This window comes from Aphanomyces astaci, assembly GCF_000520075.1.
Source record: "Aphanomyces astaci strain APO3 unplaced genomic scaffold supercont1.9, whole genome shotgun sequence".
Classification (NCBI taxonomy): Eukaryota; Oomycota; class Saprolegniomycetes; order Saprolegniales; family Verrucalvaceae; genus Aphanomyces; species Aphanomyces astaci.
Window position 1 is genome coordinate 998,380 of NW_009798272.1, and position 21,319 is coordinate 1,019,698.

Below are 21,319 nucleotides of genomic sequence, written 5' to 3' on the forward strand. Positions count from 1 at the left end.
CGAAGCAGTTTAACTGTCATGCACGCACTGTTTCGCGCGTGTGGTATCGTGGACGGGAGTCGATACTGAACGGCGATGTCGTGGCGGACGTAGCATCAAAATTACGTGGTAAAACCTCTAGCAATTTATAGATATATTCGTTTTCATAGATATCAATATTAAGCGTTGTACTATTTTAGGGAATTCTGCAGTAAGAAAAAGCGCTCAAAGGAAGAGATCGAAAAAATCATTCGACAAGTGCCGCACCACGACCGCCAAACCTTGCGCTCTTTGGCCAAAAAGTCGAGCATCCTCAAGACAACAATCGTGCGATAAATGAGGGATAATCCGCGTTTGAAGGCTCGCTCAAGTTACGTCAAGCCATTTCTGACCCTGGCGAACGTTGAAGCCTGCCTACGTTTTGCAATGGGGTTCGTTCGACCCTTGCCAAATGGAACTTTTCTTTTATCAGCATGGACAATTATGTCCATGTTGATGAGAAATGGTTCTATTTGACAAAGGTGAATCGAAGGTATTACGTGTACGATGATGAAGAAGTGGCGGCGCGAACTGTCAAGTCGAAGCACTTCATCACTAAGGTCATGTTTTTGGCGGCTGTTGCCCGCCCACGTTTTGACCCGCACACGAGGCGCGTTTTTGATGGCAAGATTGGCGTGTGGCCGTTCGTGGAGGTCGTGGCGGCGAAGCGAACAAGCGTCAATCGCGACAAGGGAACCTTGGTGACTGTTCCCTTGTCTGTGAATGCTGTGGTGTACTATGATACTGTAGTTACTAAGGCTATTCCTGCTATTATGTCGAAATTTCCTAGTACTACTACTAGTAGTGGCAAATTTATTATCCAGCAAGACAATGCGAGCCCCCACAAGTGCGTGACCACAAGAAAGCTCGATGACCATGGAATTAGCGGTATCGAAATTGCCAACCAGCCTTCGAATAGTCCAGATTTTAACGTTCTAGACTTAGGATTCTTTAATTCTATTCAAAGTCTGCAGCATCAAAAGTCAACTCGACACCTCCGGCATTTAAAAATATACAAAATAATTTTAGTTCCCATTATGTGTTGTCAGAGTTCAATACAAATTTCAAGACAAATAAATCGAGTGAGTATACTTTAGTCAAGTGAAATGAAGGATACAACTAATGGGGAACAGAGTAGTAGTTAGCGGCTGAATTAAAGTAAGGGTTGTTTTATTCTGCTGCAATGCAGAACATGCGTTGTTTTATCTTCAATCGGGCATATATTATTTTAAACGTCTGGTTGCTTAACGCAGTTAAACAACGGGCAAATTACATCTAAAGCACAATACTAGTAGTACTAGAGTATCATGGGGTGAAGTTATGCAAGTGCCAGACCAAGCTGAGCTTGAGACTTACTCCGAGTACGACGTTGCTACGGTGGAAGACCATGTACAGCCTGCCAACAATCCGGTACACCCAGAAGCAATCACAGGCACGCTTCGCTCATACTATCACTGGCGTGGCAAATTGACTGAAGCAGTTCGGTGTTGGCACGACTCGAGACAATCACCTAATCCAACTGCATCAACTTCAATGTTGGTGACCGCATGGACACGTCACTTAGCTCCAATCGAATATAGTGTTAAATGAACTTCGCTACTGTACAGCTACAGTGTAGCTTCATAATTATGATGTTTGTACTGCCAAGACGTCGACCGCCATGTAAATGAGGCACTGCTGCATGCCGCGCACCTCGAGTGGCGCCATAACTTAATAAAATTGTTGTTGTTCTAACAGGTCAAATATTGTTGTTGTCATAAGAGGTCCCAGGGCACGCAGAGGTGATGTCCTTAGTCTTGAACACCGACTTTGTGAACAATGCCGCAAAGTATCTCTCCATCTAACGACTGTACTGCCTTGCGACTGCCGTTATTCTAACTAAACGAACGCGAGAGCAAAACGGTTCGTCTAACATGTGCATCACGTTGACATTCCAGTAACTAGTTATTGTACGGAGTGTGAGGAGTCCGCCGGGATGCACAGCATCGGGTCCAGCATACAGTCATATTGCAGGGTCTCGAAGGTCCGCGCAGTGTCAAGGACGACCATCTGTCCTGGCAAGCGTTCCCGTACATTTCCTCGCGTCGCGGACTTGCGCAGCACCAGATCCGCCTGGCGCTGCACCGCTTTGGTCAGCGAGAACGGCGCCAACGTCAAGTAGGCGAGCCCGACCACGCGATTCGGGACCACTTGGCCCATCTTGAAGTGCTAATCGAGTATTTCCATGAACGAAACCCAACGTACCGCCGCTGTTATGCTGGTTGTACCACCACTTTTATGCTGGTGGAGGAGGTACGTGTAGCAGCGTCTGTGCTGTGGTTGCCTATGGTGGGGCGTGTTGATATCTGTCCACATGTTGTGGTTGGTGGCTGTCAGCCATGCCCCGCCATGACAGACAGGGCTCTCGATGGGGTCCCTTGGCGCCAATCTTGTGAACCGACGCGTTAGATACACTCTAGTAGTACTAGTAGTAGTATTAGGAGCTAGTGGAAGTGTCGGTTGGGAATGGTCACCATGGTTAGCCAATCAGTGGCCCCCTGGGACCACCTGCCACTTCTACAGAAGCTCACTCCTAGTTTTGCTGTGCAACGGACATAACAATCAAGTGCGTGGTTCACGGGAGGCGGTGCTCCCCCATTTGGTTGTTTGTGTTGGCGCAGTGCGGGAAACAACACAAAGTTAACTTTAGTTCCAGATACCTACAATTGCGAGACTAAGAGCAATGACGCGAAGCCGGAGCACGTCCCCGAAAGCCAAGCGAACGGCGCCCAAAGGCAGACGCTCCGAACGTTTGAGGCCGAACACGGTGACCGAACAAGAAGGGGCAGAAACAGAAGAAGAGGTACCGACAGCGGAGCTGGCGATGGTCCCAACCAGTGGGACCTCGACCATGCAGCCGATCGAAGATGAAACCAAGGAAGAACAACTTTCACCCAAGTCAAGTGAACGATCTGCGCCACATTCGATGCCCAAATCATTGGAAGACGACTACATCGAGTTGGACAACTACGATGATGAGAAGACCGATCTGGTTCGACAACTAGAGCGTCAACAAGCGGCAAAAGCGGAGCGAAAGCGTGCTAAGGCGGCGAAACCGTATCGACCCGATGGCACGCCAGATAGTTCCTACGACGATGAAAACGAAGACGAACGTCGGAAGGCCAATGCGGAGCGACGCCGACGGAATCGTGAAGCGAAACCAAAGAACAAGAAAGTCGACTACGTGGCTCAGGCCAAGGCGGAACATGCGCGTCGACTGACAGCTGCTTTTGACTCACCTGTGTGGCAGCCAACTGCGCAGCAATCGACAACACAACCTGGGAACTCAGGATGGACTCCAGGGAGTGGTCCACATCAGGGTGGACCTTCACTGGTACTCAAAGACATCGAGTACCCCCCCATCACGACTGTTGACCGTGACTCTCTGGTGGCCTGGAAACGCAAACGTGACCGGTATGAAGAGAAGCTCAAGGCTAACGCCCAGAGAATGCGACATGATTGGCGCGCTACAGCTGTCCCCTGGCTGGAATCCGCTGATCGCAGCATGGTTGAAGCTGCTTGCCTGTACCTGTGGGACATCAACATCGACGACCTGGATGAAAGCGAGTTCCGCGAGCGCATATGCAAAATCATTGGGGAACCGGCGAACAAGTGGACCGTCACAAAGGCCGAAATGGAGGAACAATGCAAGAAATTGCGTGTGGACCCCTTTGGCGACGTGGCAAGCCGCGTGGTGTCCTTTATGGAGCGAGTGAACAACATCATCGATACGACGGGATGGAAGTCACAGCTCAAGACCCCGAACATGCTCAAGACCTTCATAAAGGTGGTGGCATCATGCATCACCCCGTTTGATGTACGCGATCGAGTTGAAGAACAGATGAAGACAGTCCAAGCCAGTACCCTGGTGGAATTCTCCAAGATCCTGGCGGAACAACTCGAAAGAACGTACCAGGCGGAGTTAGTAATGAAATCACGGGGTGGCGACCGAAAGCGAGGGCGTGACTGGGATGAGAAGGGACAGCGAACGTGAAGCGTACTATCAGAATGACAACGCCCCATGACCGAAAGGCGGTTATACAAAGCCGGCCCCGGTGGAACGTGGACGTGACGGACCTCCTCGTGCTCAGGGAGCGACGGGAGGGCCGTCGACGAACAAGTATGGTACCCCGGCGGCAGCCCGGCTCACATTCGATGACAGTGAACAACCTACCAAGCGAGCTAAGTATGGCCCCGGCCAAGATGACCGTGGAGCGCAATGCTTTGTCTGCCAACAACCGGGACACCGTGCGCGTGAATGCCCAAACAAGAAGGAAGACTCTGTGCGAGCTGATCACCTTCGGAAGGGCAAGAATGCGGTGAAACGTTTCAAGTATAAGCAGCGCAAGGCGGAATTGAAGGCGAAGCGAGCGGTCAAAGCCAAGATAGCCGAAGATGACCGTGAACAGCGATGGATTCGACTTAACGGAGTAATCGAAGTGCCATACTGTCCTGATACTGGCGCCGATCAGAACGTTCTGCCCCAGCGGATGCTGAAAGAGTTGATGACGTTACAGCCTGACCTTGTGATGGTGACGCTCAAGGAGCCGATGATCGGGATGGCATGCAACAACCTGCCTTTTCAAGCGAACAATTACGTGGACTTGGCCTTGCAGCTGCAAACGGCAGCGGACCCCGTGAAGATCCCTGGCAAGCGGCGATGCTATGTGGTGGCGGAAGGCGACGAGTTCCTAGCGTCCGACGACACCCTCAAGGCGATTGGCATCGACATCGATCGGCTGTTGGAACAGGTGGCGACCCTACAGCTATGGACGACGGAGATGACCTGGAGGAAGATGGTGACGCTCTAAAGGAGAAGTCCCATCGTTCCACCCTCCGTATCAAGGCAAGTAAGGCCAAGCTGCCCGAAGCCAAGGACGAAGTGGAAGCGGCCCTCCAAGACTTGATCAACGAGGCCATCGATAACCATTTTCCAATCGAAAATGTGCAAGGTTTGTGGCGTGCCCTTACAAAGCATGACATATGGCGGCTCAAGTTCGATGGGTCTGACCCCCCAGCAAGGGTGAAACCATTGAAGGTGACCCCTAAGGATGGATGTGTTCCGTACCGATATAAAGGTCGGAAGCACAACCTCCTTGAAGAGAGGTTCCTCAATCTGTTTGCTAAAGAACTTTGCGACGCGGGTGTCATCAAGCGCAACCAACAAAGCGCATGGTGCAGCCCGGTGAACCCCGTCCTTAAGCCCGAAGGCCGCAAGACACTAAAGACAGCAGATCAGTGGACAGACGACGACGTGCTGAAGAACTACTGCTTGACGAACGATTACCGGGTGGTTAACTCGATGACCAAGCCCAAGGCCGGTACAATGCCGTTCCAAGCAACCATCCTCCAGAACCTGCGGGAGATGAAAGCTATGGGGGTTTTTGACCTGCCCAAATGCTTCTGGCAGTTCCCGCTGCACGAGGACAGTTGGGACATGTTATCGTTCATGCTCAATGGCTGCGTGTATACCCCTGATAGGGTGATGCAGGGTCATGTGGACAGCGCACTCTATGTGCAGTCCACGAACAAGAGTGTTATCAAGACATGCTGTTTAAGAACATGCTGATCTGGATCGATGACATCTTTGTATACGCCGAGAACGTCGAGGCGTATGTGGTGGCTCTCGAGAATTTCTTCGATCGAGTGGCGCACTTTGGGTTTAAGCTGAGCCCATCCAAAACCAAGCTGTACACACACGAGGCCAAGTGGTGCGGACGCATTATCAGTGGCGAAGGCGTGAAACAGGACCCGGAACGGATCCAGCACTTGTGTGCCATCCCCTACCCTACGAACGCGGGCGACTTGCAACAATTTGTGTGAGAAGTCAACTGGTTGCGGGACTCCATGACCGAGTATGCACAGACGGTGGACCCACTCCAGCAGTGCTTGACAAAGGCCCTCGAGGGTAAGGGCAAGAAGAAACGCATCGCGTCTGGTGTTCACTTGGAACTAACCGACGGCGAAAAGAAAGCGTTCGATGCAGTGAAGTCCACGTTATGGGCGTCGGTTGAACTATCTCACCCTCGTGATGTTGCAACGATGTGCCTGTTTACGGACGCCAGCGACTATGGATGGTCCATTGTGGTTACGCAAGTGGTGGCATTTAACGAAGCGATGGTGATCCAAGAACAACACCATGAGCTACTACTATGCCAGTCGGGAATGTTTGCGGGCGCGCAGAAGTCGTGGTCAGTAATTGAGAAAGAAGCGTACCCGATTGCACGAGCATGCGAGAAGCTCAACCACCTGCTGATGCGACCTACTGGATTTCGCATGTACTGCGACCACAAGAACCTGATCCATGTGTTTGCCCCTGGCGAAGAGTGGAAAGCACACACCCGAGGGAAACTCATGCGGTGGGCTGCCATTATTGGCGGCTACCGCTATGACATTATCCACATCGACGGTGTCCATAACCTATGGGCGGACATGATGAGTCGATGGGGCCAACCGACTCCACGTCTGGTGGCAAAACGAGTACTCGTCCGGCGCGGCCACAAGTGGACGAAGAAACGGCGCCCGGCAAAACCTAAGACAACAACTCGACCACAACAGAAGCTGCGGCCTTTAGGCTTTAGACGACTTTGTGTGGCCGAGTGTAGATGACATCCGTCAAGCGCAAGAACAACATGCGCGTGACCGACCGCCCAGGACGACCAATGACGGTGAACTATGGAACGTGGATGGCCGCCTATGGATACCAAGTGCGGCGGACGACCTGATCCAACGGATCATGGTGGTTGCCCACTGTGGCAGCATGGGACACCGTGGTCACGCGGCACTGGTGGCCTCGATCAGGCGCCTATTCTACCTCGACCACCTCGCCGATCGAGCGAGGGAATTCCTCCGCGGATGCTTACTGTGCCCTCATGTGAAAGGGGGAAGGGTGGTCCACAGACCGTATGCACCCAGATGGCACGCAAAGGAACGCAACGAAGGAATTCACTTCGACTACCTAATCATGGGCGAAGCATACAGTGGCGCCAAGTATGTACTGGTGTTGAAGGACGACCTTACACACTACTGCGAGCTGGTGGCCTATGACGGCCCCACGAGTCAAGTGTGTGTGGATGCACTGGTGGACTGGGCGAAGCGATTTGGGATGCCACGAGTCTGGGTCAGTGACCAAGGCACCCATTTCAAGAACGTGGCGATGAAGGTGTTGGCACACAAGTTCAAGGTGCACCACGACCTCACACTGGCCTATTGTCCATGGCGGAACGGCACAGTGGAACGTATGAATCGCGATATTCTCCAAGTCATACGCGTGATGCTACGGGACTACCAGTTGGACGAGAAGGAATGGGACTACCTCCTCCCGGTGGTGCAGTCCAATCTCAACCAGACCCCTGCAGTGTCATTGGCCAACAAGTCCCCCATGGAGCTTTTCACGGCCCTTAACCCAGCGACCCCTTTGGACGTCGTTGTGGTGGGCGTGAACAAGGATCTCTGTGAAGTCAAGTGGCAACACAAGGACATCCAAAAGAACCTCGACGAACTACGAAGAAGTTTGCATGCGATGCACAAAGAAGTGCTGAATCGCAACGAGCTACGGACGAACAAGGCGGTGATAGCCACAGAAGACTTCGAAGCATGCAACGTGACCGAAGGCGATTATGTGTTATGGTCAAAGGTGGACGAGCACTATCATCCCAAGCTACTCGTCACCTGGGTCGGTCAATACCGCGTCAAGTCAGTGGGCGAATTCTCCGTGATGTTAGAACATCTGGTGACACATGAAGAACGAGAAGCTCATACGTCACGCGTGAAGATGTCTGCGAAAGCGAGATTTGAAGTCACCGAAGAAATCCTTGAACATGTCTCCGAACAAGGCATTGTATTGAAGGTCAAATCCATCGCGGGACATAAGATTGTCCCGGATGTGAGTGACTTCATGTTGGAAGTGTTTTGGCAAGGCTTCGAGGACATCGAGTCATCATGGGAGCCGCTCAAGACGTTAATTCGCGAATGCCCAGCGGTACTCAAAACGTATGTGGCAACCAAGAAGGACGCCGAAGACTATGAGACAATGGCTAAGGCGATGAAGCGGGCAAAGGCGGCGCAGTAGAAAAGGCGAAGGCCTGTGTGTCAGGGCGGCGACATGGCTTGGGGGTGTGTTGTGGTTGATGGCTGTCCGTCATGCCCCGCCATGACAGACAGGGCTCTCGATGGGGTCCCTTGGCGCCAATCTTGTGAACCGACGCGTTAGATACACTCTAGTAGTACTAGTAGTAGTATTAGGAGCTAGTGGAAGTGTCGGTTGGGAATGGTCACCATGGTTAGCCAATCAGTGGCCCTCTGGGACCACCTGCCACTTCTACAGAAGCTCACTCCTAGTTTTGCTGTGCAACGGACATAACAATCAAGTGCGTGGTTCACGGGAGGCGGTGCTCCCCCATTTGGTTGTTTGTGTTGGCGCAGTGCGGGAAAGAACACACCACAGTAAATTACGTAGTACTACTAATAGTATGCATGTTTCGTGATTGTTTCGTAAATCACCATATATCTAAGATACAAGCAACGACATACACATTTCAAGATAGCAGGAATTGGATACAAGTGATTTACGAAGCAAAAACGTTTCGTGATTGCTAGTAGTCTGGTGTATTTTGTTTCGTGTTTGTTTCGTAAATCGTGTATAATGTCAATTATTGATACGTCAATATATTGTTGACGATCCCTGAGTACTGACTGTTCTGTTGTTATGTACTACTACGTAGTAGTATTCAGTTTTACCAGGAGCCCCTGTAACCCCGGAACCCCTGGACCCATTGCGCTTACATACAATGTTATTCCCGGGGTTAAGCTGCATCACCAGTGGTTAGCAAGCGCTAACCACTGCGATACACTTAACCCGTAGCTGAAATGAGTTGTTTTGAAATTTCACTTGATTTGACTATACGCCAGAAATAACTTGGGTTTTGTATGCCAGGAGGCGTAAATGATTACGTAACAACAGTACTACTGTTGCAGCGAGGAAATTGCTGGAAAAAGCTGGCTTTACGCTGGGTGGAAAGTGTTCACAGAACTTCCTCCTTGAGCAGTAGTTTTGTACTATCGGTAGTATTATTTAGGTCCAGTGTGTTGTGGTGGGTGCGGGGGGCGCTTGAGCGGGGGAAAGTAGTTGTGTTCGCGGCAGTTTGCCAGTTTGCATATGTCTCCCACCAGGAGGCACTGGCGACAGAACCCGCTCACTTGACTAGCTGCCGATGCTTTGGAGGGCGTAGGATGAGAGACAAGGTCGGCTGGTCGCTTGGGGACTTGGCCATACAGCAGTTCGAGTTTCTTGATTCGAGGCGACGTTTTTGGTGACAAAACTACTGACGTGTTGTACTGGATGTACGGTTTGTACTTGCCCCCTTTGAAGACGAGGGGCTCCAGGGGGTGATGATGCTGGGGATGATAGTGGTGGGGCTTCACTACCACGAGGGCGTCGGAGGACGAACCTGGGAGGTACACTTCTGCCGTCACTTTGGTGCGTTGGGCCAGCGCTGCGTGGGGAGGCGTGTCTACCACTACTGGAGGCAGAATGTGATGCTTGGGTTTCGTCCTTCTAGGCGTGGACAGACTTGTAGCAGACTTTGTCAAATCCTGGACAGCCACGGGGAAGATGGCCAATTCGGTGATGATGTTGGGCGTGTGGGAGATGAAGTCGAAGTTGTCGCTGGATATATCGGACGACTCGAAAAGGGACACCGCCGAGCTTAAACTCGTCTCCCGTGGAGACCGTTTTTGGCTGCGTCTAGGTCACGCGTAAGCTACTGGAAGTGCAGATGCGACGAAGGTGACCGGTTGGTACCGTGAAGTCGAAGTGGGGCCACCACCTCGACGGGGGGCTTCTGGTTTTCGTAGGGGGACGTGGTCTGCGACCATACCTACAGGTTTCGACCTTTCCTGGCTAGAAGCTTCGGCATCGAGGCTCTCTTGAGCACGATTTGATGTACGGAAAGTCGGCAGCTCCAAGCCACTATCCCCTCCTCCTGCCAGGGCGTCGTAAACACGGTTCCGTCGCCATTGTAGAACTTGTTGCGTGGCTTGGACAACGACATCGTGGACGTAGATGGTCGACGCCGACCGCCTGAGGTCTGGGGGGAGCGAGGGCAGCGGGGGTGAAGGTTCAGTGTGCCACGGAATGACTGGAAAGGGAGAGGCGGCAGGTGAAACAGAGGGATGAAAGGCTGCTGCGACAAGTCGCGTGTAAACAAACCCGACGGTTTTGGCCACCGTCGCTTGTGCAACGATACGTTCGGGCGTACGAAGTGTCATCTGCAGACTGGCCGACCATGCTCTAACCAAAACGTGGTAGAATCCTAAAAATACCTCTGGAAACGATCGTTCCACGTCAATGACTACAGTACCAACGTCCGCATAGTATTGAAAAATACTTCGAAGTAGAAGAATCTGAGTAGTCTGATACAGTACCAAGAATACTACTACTGTAAGTACTAGTACTACGTATTAGTATTAATAGTATTAATATCCGGATAATACTTGACTACTAGTAGTATACAATCCGGATAATACTTGGCGCGGATTTTGAGACATCTACACTGTCGAAATGGTTGACACGATGTCATGTTACAGTGAACTGGGAAAAAACTCGCAAGAGTGTACCGTAGTTGATTTGTTAACAAAGTATAAGTGGGAACTTCTGCGACATGTCAATTGATGGATTACCACTTTTTTTTATATTAAAAATAAATGGAAAATATAGTATTACAAAGGTAATTCAATTTAGAAGTCAAATTGGATACATAGGCTCAATTCCACTAAATATATGGCATTCTGTTTAGCAGTGAAACACTTCTTACAGGGATATTTAATGCATACAAACTTCATGTTATATAAATGGAATTCTACTGAAACGTTCAAGTTCGGTCCCAATTTAAATGTTTCAAAAATTTTCACAGGTCATTTCGTCAGCTAGTTACCGAGTAATTCCCTGATAGAAACGGTAGTGTTACTCTTTCAAATAAACCAGTACATACGAAGCACAATTCTAACGTTATTCCCGGGTTAACCTCTCGGGCGGTTAAGTTACATCTCAGTGATGAGCAATCTTATTCACTAGATGTACTTACAGTTAACCCCGATTATAAGTATTGTTTTGTGCTCATACTCACTCATTGGCTATGGTGTAAAAGGAACTAGGCTGTAAAAATGGACATCATGGTATGAGGGAATTAATTATTCGTTGATCTAACAAGTTCTGCCATACATAATATTTATTAAGTATAACAGGTAATTCTAGTCTGCCCCTGCACATTCCGATAATGGAGGAACTAAAAGTTCCCACTTAACAAATCAACTACGGTACGTGGCTACAGTACGCAACAATGAGCCTGCACTCAATATGTACCAAGGCGTTCATTCGTCGGTGTAGATCAGCAAACCATCAGCAGCATAACGATACTACTGTTGTAGCTCGGCATGAAAACATGAACAAATGATCGAGTTCTGATGAGTAGAGTACTCCGGAGTATTGATTAAGCCTTTGAAAATTTGGCCCGAGTTCTGTTCAGCACATGAGACAATAATACTGCTATGGTGCACGTCATCTAAACTTCCAACTGGCTAAATCGAAGAGTGCAGATTTATTATTTAACGTACATAATACAGAATTCGTAAGGTGAAACAGTAGGTTTTAGTATGCTCGCAAGGTGAGCTGCCTTACGAATTCCATAAATCGATCTGAAATAGTTCAAATTTTATTGAATGAAGCTTCATCTTTGTATGGAATACTTTAAATTCCTCTAAACGCATCTTTTTGATGAATTCGTAAGGCAGGCTGCCTTACCAAATTTCTGTCCAATTATATCATAGAAAAGTGAAAATAACTGGCCAATAGGATCGTTCTATTCTCTTTGCTTAGCTGTAGGCTGCAGCTATTGGACTACAGTACTACCGATAGAATGTGATCCCTTGCTCCTATCCGCGCGCTTGAGCCTGGGCGATGGTCATGCAGTATGACTTGGTCCTCGTCTTGTCGCAGCATAGGTAGTGGTTGTTCTTGGCGTAGTGGGCGCTCTGGTGGAAGTGCTGGGCTCGGGTGCCGTCGCACATGCCCCCGTCCTTGGTCGTCTTACTAGTTTTGCATCTTGGCATACACCAAGTAATCATATGGGCCAAGCTCGTCAACTACTGGTACTGTAAATAGGTTGTTTACAGCAATTTACTCGTTGATCCCGAAACCCTGTAACGTCGCGGGCAAACGACTTGATTTGGTCAAACTTTTGGTGACTATGCCCCGATAATATGATTCTTACTGACGGTATTTTTACCCATCACTTCCTCATTTTGACTTGGAAGGAACTTGGGGGTTGGTCCCAGTCCACCGAAAGCATGAAGTAGTAGTGATGCTGCTGGTCCTTCCTAACGAGAAATTCGCATCGACTATTCGTCATTCGATGTCGACTTCAATAAGCACTAAGGAAAAATGTTAGTGAGCGTGCTCGAGAGTGCGATGAACTGCTGACATGAGCATTAAGCTGATGGTGGCACGAGTTGTTTGAGTCGCTGGGAACGGTACTTCTGCATTTTTGAAGTCGATAAAAATGATCGCCTGTGACCAATAATGCGGCAAAGAAGCCATGATGCACTCTGATTAGTTAATAATCAGAAGTAAGGCCAGCCACCTTACGAATTCCACAAACAAGTCAATTAATGTACTACAGTAGTAGTTAAACCCAAAAACAAAATACGTTAAATAGCGATTTCATGCGTTTTATCACTGCAGTGGGAGGTTAAAGGTCCCAAGTGCCTCCGGATATTATATACGGATAATAGTCACATACAAAAATCAAGATATATCTCAGCCGCCACCCCTTAGGCCAAATATCCAAGCGCCCATGTAAAATACCGCTAGGTTAAATTATCTATTTCTGGACTCCAAATTTGAATCTGAGACGTAAAATTATAAACTACCAATTTTTCACAAAAATTTCTGACTTCTATTTCATATTCATTACTCAAAATTTCAGCAAATTGAGATGTTGAATCGACAGATCTCAATGTAATGAAGAAAATGACGTGCACCATATATTACTTTCTTCCCGCGTTCCGGATAAAAATTGTGGTAGAATTCTCAGAACCTCAAAAATAACCCAAATCCGATGTACTTCGAAGTAATTTTCATGACATACAGTATGGAACAAAACTATAGCCGCACCCCAAATTTTTCACCTGTGTTTTTGTCCATTCGGGGACTTCAGAAACTGTCACAAAGTATATTTGAGCCGCTTCTAACTTAAAATTATCCGTACACAAGTCGATTATTATTGGACATGCTGTCTTACCTGTGCTTAGAAATTATCACAGTTTTCACTTTTTCGGGAGCCTCTATTGGTTAGAATTTGCGACGAGATTGATGGACGACACAATTCTGGCATTTGAATTTCAACACGGCGCCGAAAGGGAAAGGACGTGGGAAGGGATGGAGCAATCCAGATGTGATGTCGATGTTGGACTGCATCGAATCCCACCTACCTCTTGGATCAAACCAATGGGATGCTGTGCAGGCGGATTATAATTCGCGGACCTACCTCTTGGATCAAACCAATGGGATGCTGTGTAGGCGGATTATAATTCGCCGCTGGGTTGTACGCGACACGGAGAGTATGCGTCGTAAGTTTAAGTCCCTCCGCAACTCCAAGAAATCAACCGGCGACCCCGACTGTCCAGAGGACGTAAAACGTGCCAAACGAATCAACCGTGCCATGGAGGCTCGGATGTCCGTTCTCGATATGGGATCTGGTGACGAAAACGAGGACAATGAAAACAATGTCAACAACGACAGCGACAGCAGCTCCGACCCTCCATCAGCCCCGACACCGGTACTTTCACCTTTCACTCTTTTTGCAACGCCACGGACTGTCTTGGACCCTACAGAACTTGCGACGATCGGTCAGTTAGTGAACAGCGAGCAAACCATGCGCCAAACGACCCAACGCCGTCGTTGAATTGACGAAATCCTGGCTGATAGTGCGGAAAACGAAGCCATCAAGCGTCGTTTGGTGTTTGAGCAGTGTGACGCGCGACAACACACGTTTGAAGTTCTAGCAGCCATGCAAGAGCGACAACAAGCGATGGAGCTAGAGTACCGCCGGTATCACATGTAACTTGCTGCTGAACGTGATGAGCGAGAAGCTAAACGTCTGGAGCGACAAGTAGCAATGGACATCCAACGCGAAGCGCGTCAAGCTAAGATGGACCAAATCATGGTGGCCATGATGTCCAAATTCCTTGAGAAGTAGCTGTGCTTTAAAAGTAGGTTTTATCCTATTTAGAGTACTTTTCTTTTTTATTGTTGATTTTTTTTGCACAATTCTTTATAATAGACCCAACTTGTGCAAATCGTGCATATTACTTTGGGCCCACCTCCTAATCGAACATGATTGATTGTTCAGATTTCTTGAAATGCCTAGTTGAAACCTAATCAGGAATACGGACTTAACATAAGTATACAAAATATTTATCACACCTAGGACATATGCTCCATTTAGGATTTTCGATAAATATTATCTCAATCTGAAAATCAATTTAGGATATGTATGCCTAATTCATTGTGTTACGAATTTGACTAATGCCAGTGCGTCGCACACGGAAATTGTACAACTTGAAGATGTTGTGCAAGCGCATTTGTAGCTGCTCAGGGTTGTACTGCAGTGGCAATAAAAGTTGTGGATAAACTTGCTCCACAGCGCCCATACCCCATTCTGCGGCTTGTCGCAGAGCAGTGATGGCGTTGCTCATACGCAACAAACCGTTGCGACATGCCGGTGATGCTCGCTAGAGGTCTCCGTCCTTCAGCGGTGTGCGAATTTTGCAGATCAAACCATCGCTGACCGGGAACGCCAAATCCGCCACAACACCGTGGCCATCCTCAGTAAACCTTCGGTAACGCAGCTTCAACTGTAAACGAAGGCTTGTGTCACCATCATTCCAACTTCCGACGAAGTTGTGGTGACACCAAACAATTGTCCCGTCGACACCGAAGAACAGGGTCCCAGTAACGAAGGTGCAGTGCAGCCAGCCAATGTACATCGCATTCTGCAGATCAGCCGATGAGGGCTTGCGCACTTTGTAGTTCTTGCCATCTAAAAAGACCCACACACCACGCACAAGGCTCTCTCTGGCACGGACTTTGATGGCCCATTCGCATTGGAGTTGCTTGCTTGGGTATCGGACTTGAGCATCACGGAGGGAGCGCAGTGCTTTTGCAATCGCTAATTCCGCCTTCGCCAATGTAGCGGACAGAGTGGACGGAGGTATGCCAAACACTTCGCAGAGGGTCTTGGGTTCACATGTAGCGGTGTAGAAGTGCAGCACCAGGGCTAACGCTTGGTGTTTAAAGGGCAGCTTGGGTGGTCTCCCTGCTTTTCCAAAGCCGGATTTGATCTGGTAGTGCTTGGAGAACTCGCGCAAGCCGTCGTCGAAGTCGTTGGGTGCGATTGAGACGGTGGCGATGTATGCGCTTGGGATCCGGGCTGTGTATATCGCCATCCATGCGCTGTGGAGAGGAGACGTGAGAGATTCACATGTAAGATAGTGTCTCTCTTTTATTGTGAGCTGTGCTCGAAATAACCTCATTGTATCCGCGAGGGAGGTGTCGATATCGTCGTCGTCATCCATGTGCATCCACCACCACATCAAGAGCGTAATTTTTTGCAGCTCAGCCACCATTCCATATTTCCGCCAACGTTATCCGGGTAAAATACGACATTGTCGGCACAAATTTGTTGAGACGTATTTTTCGCCTCCACAAAATTTGTGACACAATTGAATTATAATTCCGGATGATTTCACTGTCACAAATAAAGTTTGTGACAGTTTCTGAAGTCCCCGATATTATTACAGAAGCCGCTAGTATGATTCAACGCATATTAAAAATTGAATACAATCTACAGTTAGCATTACTATGGACGAGCAATGGTATTTACAAAAAATGATAAAACGTGTATTTTACTTGGTGCAAAACTATAACCGCACTTGCGTTTTGCTACCATATTTCATGTAATAATGCTCTGTTTTAGCCGTAAAATAGGTTAAAATGACGCTGACAAACCGCCGATGACATGCATATGTTTCAACCACCCATTCGCTAACAACCCATGTCCAGGGGAACCAAACTGACCCCACAAGAGGTGGGCCAGGCCCAAGCCTACAAGTCACTTGGAAAGTTCAACCGGTGGATTGCCCAGTCTTTGCAGAGGAGCGAAAAGGCCATAAGGAACCTTTGGAAGCAGCAACTTCAAACCAAATCAACGAAACGGCCAGGGAGTCGCCTACTTTTTTAGCGGCGCGACATCCGGCGCATATTCCGACTTTCAATCCACAAGCAGCAAACCATGCGGAAGATTGCTGTCACGTTGGATCCACAACCAAGCCACACCACAATCATACGTATCTTTCGCAGCGCCAAGTTTGCAAAGTATCGGAAAAGAAAATCATGACCACGGCTCACTCCCGACCACAAAAAGCACGATCCAATTTCGCAGCTAAGTACCTTAATAAATATGGTCGTTGGCTCGTAACGATCTTTTCGGACGAAAAAAAGTGTAACTTCGATGGTCCCGATGGCTTTCAAAGCTACTGGCATGACTGTCGAGCCCCCCAAGAAATGTACTCCAAGAGCGTCGGTGGTGGCCGAAGTGTAATATTGTGGGGGGGTGTTTTCCAACCATGGAAAGAGTGAACTAGCCTTCCTACAAGGCAAAGAAAACTCCATCAAGTACTGTGAGATATTGGCGACTTACCTGTTGCCATTTCTGGCGACCGTCCGAGCAAAGAACGTTGGAAAATTCGTCGTGTTCCAACAAGACAACGCGTCCATACACGTTTCAAGACACACCATGGCCTTTCTACAAGCTGCAGATGTTCGTACGATGGGTTGGCCCGCTCTGAGCCCCGATTTGAACCCAATCGAAAATGTCTTGAGTCTTGAGTGTTTTGGCTCGCGCCGTTCACGGAAATGGACGCCAGTTCGACAATGTCGAAGATTTGAAGGTGCAAAATTGAGTTTGAGTGGAACCGCATCACTCTCGCCTATTGCAGGACCCTCGTGGACAGCATACCAAATCGCATGGCTCAAGTCATCTTGAAAAGGAGTGCCACAATCGACTATTAGTGCACATATTGTAAGTGCGACTATAGTTTTGCACCAACTATAATACATTTTTTTTTAATTTTTTGTAAAACTATAGCTCATCCATACTAACGCTAAGTGTAGATTGTAATCATTTTTTAATATGCGTCGAATGATACTAGCGGCATCTGTAATGGATAAAAACAAAAGTGTCAACTTGAAAATATCGGGGTGCGGCTATAGTTTTGTTCCAGACTGTACGAATATGTAGATATTTTGGGATTTTTTTATTGTACATGGTTGCCGAGATATCCAAACTTAAAATTACACGACCGGACCAGTGACTTTTCAAAACTTCGCCACTCGCTCAATACTGCTCCGATTTCGCTGAAATTACCGGTAGTGGGAATCGATAGCTTAGATATCGTACATATGCTCAACCCCTCACACAGTACGACAGTTAGTTTTGTTTAGTGCGTTATGCATGTTTCTGAACTGGAACAAAGGAGTACGATGTATTAATCCAGTATTTCCCTCATCTCTCCAACTACAGTAAAGCTTACGTTACCGCAGATAGGAGAGTTTTGAATACGCACACACCAAACTCAAACTAACGTTAGCATTACAAACACAAAATGTCTGAAAACTATGGTGCACTTCATCTAAAAACTTCCAACTGGCCAAATTGAAGAGTGGAGGTTTTATCATTTAACGTGCAATTAATGTAGTTAAACCCAAAATCCAGATACGTTAAATACCGATTTCATGCGTTTTATCACTGGAGTGGGAGGTTAAAGGTCCCAACTGCCTCCGGATATTAAATACGGATAAGAGTCATATACAAAAATCAAGATACATTTGAGCGGCCACCCCTATGGCCAAATATCCAAGCGCCCATGTAAAATACCGATAGGTTAAATATCTATTTCTGGACCAATTCATCACAAAATTTGAATCTGAGACGTAGAATTTCTTCACCACATTGAGATCTGTCGATTATACGTCTCTATTTGCTGCAATTTTGAGTAATGAATATGAAATAGAAGTTAGAAAATTTTGTGAAAAGGTGGTAGTTTATAGATGACGTGCACCATATGCATGGTTAATTGAGTTTTGGATTATCATTTTTAACACATTTCTCATTAGAACCACATTTTAGAGTACTAATAGTATACCGATAGTCTGCTTCAAAATAGCGCCTGCACTAAGGTAGTGCTTGCTATACGTACAGGAGGGTTGTGATTGTCCTCAACCTCCTGGAAAGGTTGACGATGATTTGGCTTGTTATGCATCTAGGATTATCCTCTTAAACTGTAAGACCTGATCGTTAACTTTGCGCGTAAACCAAGTTACATGTCACGTTCGTTACCAATGGATGGATGCTGGATGACAATGTACCCGAAAGCTCGAAGCAAATTCGCCACGAGGGGTCCGTCCATCCTAACCATTTTCATAATCATTTTCACGACATACTTACTACTTCGAAGTATACCCCACCTACAGTATGTTTGGCTTCCTTGTCGCATGGAGCGTCGCGGCATTATTTGTCTTCGGGCCGTCTTCCCATAAGGAAAATGGACTGCCCGATAGTGAAAGCAGCAGCGACTCGGATCGGCGATGGCCGTCTGTCCCAGACGTTCCCGTCACGACGGTTGCCGTGGACATCCCGTTGTTGAATGACACGATGGCACCACCTTCCAAGGTCAAGTTCAGTTTCCCCAAGTTCGTGGGCCAGCCAGCCAAGTTTCCGATCCCGACGGCACCGACATGTGGCATCCGCAAGGCCAAGTCGGCCAAGGAAGTTGTGTACATGACCGTGGACGACGGACCGTCACCGTCGGGCCGGTTGAACCTGCTCAACGCAATGGACCAACTCAACAACCGCAAGAACAAGAAGGCGGCGTACGTGACGTTCATCGAGAGTGGGTACAACTTTTGCGGCCAAGGAGGGACGATTTTCACCTTGCAGTGCTACTCCACCGCGTACGATACGTCTTTGCAGTTGCTCGTGTGGACAATCAAAGCCGGTCACATGATCGCGGCGCACTCGGACTCGCACTTTTACGACGCCAACGCGGGAATTTGTAACTACGTGACCATGCCCTTGGTGACCAAGGTCGAGGACAAGTACGCCAAATGCGGCAACGATACGTGGTCTGACATGGTCCGCGGCGCGTTGCGCATCGAAGAGGCGCTGGCCAACGAAACGCTGTGGGAGACGGACGCGGACAGAGCGGCGCACAAGCGGGCGGTGTCGACGTTGTGGTCATACGCGCGGTTGCCGTGTACGAACGCGTGGCGACTTCCCGGTGAGTCGTCCGAGACCGGGCTGTTCAAGGAAGTCACCGATCGAGACGCTCGTTTGCTCACGGCGGACAAACTCTTTGGGGGGAAGCTCGAGTGCAAACCCGACACCAAGCCGTGGTTTGTCTTGGGGTGGGACGCCGAGTGGCAATTGGATGCCAAGGCAACGTACGACGCGCAAAAGGAAAAGTGCAAAGTCGCCCAAGACATTGTCAACCATTTCGACAACAAGGGGAAGGCTGGGCCAAGGGAGGACCACGTTGTGCTGCTGACCCACGACTACTTTTTTGCGGACGAGGCGAAAGCGTCTATCTTTCGAGACGTGGTGGCCGAGCTGCAGATGCTCGGGTATACCATTGGCACTTTGGACCAGTACCCCCTCAAGCAATAACACGCGAGAGATAGTGCAACCAGGAGTACTGTATTTAACACAAGTAAGGCCCGTTACAGTACGGAGTAAACACTGCACAGTGGTAGAAAAAAGTATAGGACATTTCGTTTTTGACACATAAGGTAGTGCATCGATTTTCGGAACCATTTCCGGTCTGATTTTCATCCATTCTTCGGAGGGTCATTGCTCAGCCATTAATTCGAATCAAGTGATTCTGGATGTATGATGCGAAAATATTATTCACGGGTCATATTTTAACGTTGAGAGATGCTCAATTTACCGATATTTGTGATTTGTATGCAATAGAAATACGGTGGGACATGCTGAAACGACTTTTCAGCAGAATCTATTTCCCGAACCATTGTAAGTATCTTGAATTAAGTATTGATTGGACTATATTTTGGCATTAGAATACATCGGATTTGAACTGTCTATATTTTTGAGGTTGAAGAAGAGTACTACATTAAATTTCATCAAAATTTAATGAATTGAGTCATTAAAAATTCACACGAACTTTTTACGTCTGTTTGCAATGGAAGCTTTTTTGCGCTTGTTAGGAATGGAGGCAGCGGCATGCAAGCCTGCCATCGAGAACCACTCGTCGCCCGTTGACACACGCTTTCTTTCCTTGCCGGTGTGCCTCGCCGGTACGGTCAGAGCATCTTCGCGAGCGGCGACTTGAGTTCTAATCCACATTGCAGCACCAAAGTCCTTGTCGACGCTGTTGGACGTCTGAAGCGCCAAGCGTTGAGCATCATCGGCAACGACAGCGGCAACGTTCCACAGGTACAAAACCCATTCTGAACAATCCCGGACAGCTCACGTCGTTCGTTGGCTAGAAGATCATTACGCGACCGAAGCTTGTTGAATGCTTCACCAGCGATGGAAATGGCTTTAACGCGAGGTAGTGAAACGGCGTTGAACGCGCGAAGGTACGTTGTCACGCCATTCTTGATGTCTCGCTTGTAGGAACGAAAGATTGCAACATCCAACGGCTGCAGCAAATGAGTAGCATTGGGAGGTAAGAACACCAACAAAATCCCATACGTTTCACAAATCCACTCAGATTCCACGCAATGGTGCGAGGAACAGCTATCGAGCACCATTACGGCTGGATGTCCACCACGAGCTTCGAGTTTCCATTCGCCAAAGGCAATAAGCCACGTGTTGAAAATGGTGGAGTTCATGAACGCCTTTGGTGCCGTGGTCATGAGGGCGCCGTCTACAGGGCATTCATCCAACACACTCGTCTCGCATGTAACACCTGGTAGGATGAACGCCGGTGGGACAAGCGTGCCATCCGCAGCCGCAGTCATCACGATTGTCAGGTGATAAGCCTCTGCGTTCTCCTCGATCCACACGCTGCGGGACCCGCGAATAGCAACGACGCGTTTGGACTGTGTCTTGGTCTTGAAGCTTGTCTCGTCGTCGTTGTATACCTCCCGCGCCGTACAGTGGAACCCAACATAGGCTTTTAACAA

At 48.4% G+C, this 21,319-nt stretch overlaps 7 protein-coding genes across 7 annotated transcripts in view; 6 read left to right on the plus strand and 1 right to left on the minus strand.

Annotated features, from left to right (window-relative positions):
• The window catches only part of H257_05143 (hypothetical protein), a gene marked incomplete at both ends in the record, with an annotated part of 864 nt that extends 549 nt beyond the window's left edge, over positions 1-315 (plus strand). The window contains one exon of the mRNA XM_009829906.1: positions 180-315. Coding sequence (XP_009828208.1) covers positions 180-315 — 136 coding nt within the window. The remainder of the gene's footprint in view (positions 1-179) is intronic.
• A 137-nt stretch (positions 316-452) lies between these two features.
• Positions 453-1,752, plus strand: H257_05144 (hypothetical protein; the record flags this gene model as incomplete). The annotated part of the gene is made up of 3 exons (XM_009829907.1): positions 453-749; positions 843-906; positions 1,667-1,752. 3 exons carry the CDS (start codon positions 453-455, stop codon positions 1,750-1,752), a joined length of 447 nt encoding a protein of 148 aa, XP_009828209.1.
• Positions 1,753-9,106: 7,354 nt separating this feature from the next.
• Positions 9,107-10,362, plus strand: H257_05145 (hypothetical protein). The gene has a single exon (XM_009829908.1). It carries the CDS (start codon positions 9,448-9,450, stop codon positions 9,766-9,768), a length of 321 nt encoding a protein of 106 aa, XP_009828210.1. The 5' UTR covers positions 9,107-9,447; the 3' UTR covers positions 9,769-10,362.
• Positions 10,363-13,676: 3,314 nt separating this feature from the next.
• On the plus strand, positions 13,677-14,177 carry H257_05146 (hypothetical protein; the record flags this gene model as incomplete). Its single annotated transcript, XM_009829909.1, has 2 exons — positions 13,677-13,966; positions 14,042-14,177. 2 exons carry the CDS (start codon positions 13,677-13,679, stop codon positions 14,175-14,177), a joined length of 426 nt encoding a protein of 141 aa, XP_009828211.1.
• A 670-nt stretch (positions 14,178-14,847) lies between these two features.
• H257_05147 (hypothetical protein) lies at positions 14,848-15,561 on the minus strand (the record flags this gene model as incomplete). Its single annotated transcript, XM_009829910.1, has 1 exon — positions 14,848-15,561. The coding sequence occupies one exon, from the start codon at positions 15,559-15,561 to the stop codon at positions 14,848-14,850; it is 714 nt and encodes a 237-aa protein (XP_009828212.1).
• Positions 15,562-18,647: 3,086 nt separating this feature from the next.
• Positions 18,648-19,838, plus strand: H257_05148 (hypothetical protein; the record flags this gene model as incomplete). The annotated part of the gene is made up of 1 exon (XM_009829911.1): positions 18,648-19,838. One exon carries the CDS (start codon positions 18,648-18,650, stop codon positions 19,836-19,838), a length of 1,191 nt encoding a protein of 396 aa, XP_009828213.1.
• Positions 19,839-20,720: 882 nt separating this feature from the next.
• Positions 20,721-21,316, plus strand: H257_05149 (hypothetical protein; the record flags this gene model as incomplete). Its single annotated transcript, XM_009829912.1, has 4 exons — positions 20,721-20,742; positions 20,808-20,859; positions 20,905-21,067; positions 21,110-21,316. 4 exons carry the CDS (start codon positions 20,721-20,723, stop codon positions 21,314-21,316), a joined length of 444 nt encoding a protein of 147 aa, XP_009828214.1.
• Positions 21,317-21,319: the final 3 nt, after the last annotated feature.